General features: G+C 44.1%; 1 protein-coding gene across 1 annotated transcript in view; it reads left to right on the plus strand.

Annotated features, from left to right (window-relative positions):
- Window positions 1–777: 777 nt before the first annotated feature.
- Window positions 778–3,179, plus strand: part of grhl3 (grainyhead-like transcription factor 3) — an 8,384-nt gene continuing 5,982 nt past the window's right edge. The window contains exons 1-3 of the mRNA XM_061083394.1: window positions 778–794; window positions 2,249–2,417; window positions 2,527–2,585. Of these exons, the coding sequence (XP_060939377.1) occupies window positions 778–794; window positions 2,249–2,417; window positions 2,527–2,585 (245 nt within the window). The remainder of the gene's footprint in view (window positions 795–2,248; window positions 2,418–2,526; window positions 2,586–3,179) is intronic.

Genomic DNA, 3,179 nt, shown 5'->3' on the forward strand with positions numbered 1-3,179 from the left:
CAAATTATTTTAATTATACTATGAGTATATATTTGCGTTTAATGTGTAATGACTTTTGGGGGAAAGTTTGAAAAGCATTGTAAGTTTTGAAACACTTTTTTGGCTAAATTTGGCTTTTAAACTTTTATTCTTTTAAATCAGCTTCCCTTCAGCCCACCTTTCCTCAGCAGTTTTCCCCACAACAGTAAATCTTTCATGTTTGCATCAATGATCCTCAGGAAATAAAGAGACCAAAACCTGTGTATGATATGGAAATAAAGGGGCAGTGAAAAATGATACTGGAAATCTATTAACATGTTAAAGCTGAGTTCCAGGCCTCTCCTGCCATTCTCAGTCTCATTACCAAACCTTTTCACACCTCCTGGATCCCCAATCTCACTCTTTTTGTCCGGCGCATTAATGAGATTCAGAACACTCGGCCTTGGATTGTCTTGCTAAGTGCTCTCTCCCTCGTTCCCTCTCTCTCTGCTGCACACACTCATATACACATGTAAGCCAGTTTCTCTCCAGCCTGGAAAGTGTTAAAGATCCTACACCTGTCCTATCAGGCACCTGTTTCCCCCAGCCTCTCGGCCAATCAGAGGAGAGAGGGAATCTGTGCAGGCATGAAATAAATCCAGGCCCCAGCTCAGAAGGGAATCACAACACTTTGACTCATCTGTGTGTCAGCACTCTTCTCTGCCAGACTGACAGACTCACCGCCACAGACAGAGAGAGAGAGAAACAGTGAGGAGCTGAAACTAAAGGGATCTATTCCAGCTGACTTGGACTGAAGACATGACCAAAGAGACTGAGTAAGTTCTGGGATAATCTTTTCTTCTTGCTTTATTGAGATTTTCTTTACTTTTAACAATGTACTTTTCCTCGGCGGAGGTGAAACATTTTGGTCCAGACTTGTTGTAACACGGGAAAATATTCTACGTTTGACTCCAGGGACAGAAGCCTCCTCCTTCCCCTTGTGTGTTGCAATGAGACCCCCATGTGAAAATGTTTAAAAGAGGATGTTTTGCAGGTGGAAAATTGATATGTATATTATTAACACGCACACAAGCACACTACACACACCACTTGCAGCAGGTCTGTTTCGGTTTCTGTTGTCCCTCACCTGGGGGCCACCGAGCACAAAAGGAGACTGAGGAAATAAGAATCTCCTCTCGAGGTGTCGGAGGGCTACGGCAGCGTGTAATCTATTGAGTTACATAATGGTCGAAACCCTAGACACAAGACCCCCCTAACCCTGTGTCTGCATAAAAAAATCTGCACTTGTTCTGGTGGGAAACGGACAGGGACTAATGGGAGTAGTGTTGCATGCAGGTTTTTTTTTCCGAGGCCACTGTGAGATAGAGCGGGAGAGAGACAGGTGCATCTTAGAACAGGTGTATGAGTTCAGAAACAGACCAGATATCCAGTATTAAACCCTCAAATACATTATTTCCACTTTTCCAGCTGCTGTTTTGCACATGCGTCCCATTCCTCGTCCATAATCCCTCTGAGAAACCCTCCGATTTCTCTTTAAACTTTGCTTTTGAACACCTGTGCTCTTCCTGTCCCCCCCCCCCCTTCCCTGTCGGCACGTCTAACCAACTGTTTATCCAGGACAAACTTGCTCATTTGTTCATTACCCACTTCAGACAAACTCCTCGGAGGAGGGGGGCTTATTCCAGCACACGGGATATTTGCAATCTGGAGACTCTCCAAACAAATCCAATCCTCAGGATCCCGGGGTTTTTTATCTTCATGTGACACTTAAAACCGGCCTCATCAGTGGCGGTCGTGGGGTTTTATTTACTTTGTAAGAGAATCTCGTCCCCTCTTTGGGAGATCCATGCAAATAAGAGAGATTATACAATACATACATGAATGTGGCTTGTTTTCCTTTAACAACACGAGAGACCACAAACCCCTTCATGTGTGTGTTTGTGTGCGTGTGTGTGGGTGGCCCTTGACGTTTTTTGAACTATTTTTTTTTGTTGACACCACTGCTCCTGAGGGATGTTACTCAGCTTTGTGGTTTTGCAATCGAAACCCTTCACGCTCTGGGGCAAGTATGTACAGTGCTCCGAGGCTCGGCTGCTGCAGCTGAACTCAGGCGTGTTCCTCGGCTTTTGGCCTTTGCAGTGTGTCAAAGAACCATAAATATAAAAACACTTAAAATGCATTTCTCTACCTTTTCCACCTCTGGATTATTTACAGTTTTTTAACATGTCATTCAATTTGTCTTTGTTGTGTCTTTTTCTTCTCCGTGTAGGACTCTGGGACTAGTTTTTCAGAGCGAGAACTTCAACTACAACCAATACACAAACTGCAGCATGGACTCCTGGTCCTACCCGGACACCCTCGAGCAGAACCACTCCAAACCCAGACTCCACCCTGGGGACGACCTGGCAGCCTTAACCATGCTGTACGAGCAGTGCAAGGTAGATAATGCAGAACCAGTGAAACTAAAGAAAATTATATTTTTAATATGGAAAAGATGCATTTTAAAATTTTAATCTGATCAATTATTTTTTATTTGTGCAGAGCCAGAAAGATCAGAAGATTGTCGCCTGCAACCGCGGCAATAACATCAACAAAATGATCGAGAGGTAAGAGCATATAAAAGTTATTCACTACTAAATCATCAAAGTATATATATATTACAAAATAAAGAAGAAAAAGCTGCTAAATTAAACATGTGGATGAGTGTCAATAGCCCAGTAAGAGAAAGGCAGGGCTTTAGGAGGTCATTATCAGGTGATTGGATAATCCTCAAGTCAAACACAGCAGGAGGATTATTGTCTCCCTCTTCAGTCCTTCCATCCATCCATCCTCTCTCTCATTATCTACGTCTTGCTCGGAGAGTTTCACAACCGGCGGACAGACAGTTGTTTTCCACCGTCCCTATTACTTCTCCTCCTCCTCCTCCTTATTCTTCCTTGGTGGGTGAGAAATGGCCACTGCCGGGGGCGCAGTGTTGTCCCCTCAAACAGAGAAACTCAAACACGGAGGGGAAAAGAGAAAAAAAGATGGATTAAGAGACAAATAGTTCCCACCCATCCTCGAAAGCCTGGTCTTTCTGTGAGCGCACCTCACAGTAGCGGTGTGTGCTCAGAGCTGAAGTGCTTTCCCAGACGTTTGCACAGGCCAACCTGCAGGCTTCTGTCTTTCACTCGCTTTAAGATTGTTCGTGTTTCTCATGT

This window comes from Limanda limanda, chromosome 12 (genome assembly GCF_963576545.1).
Source record: "Limanda limanda chromosome 12, fLimLim1.1, whole genome shotgun sequence".
Taxonomy (NCBI): Eukaryota; Metazoa; Chordata; class Actinopteri; order Pleuronectiformes; family Pleuronectidae; genus Limanda; species Limanda limanda.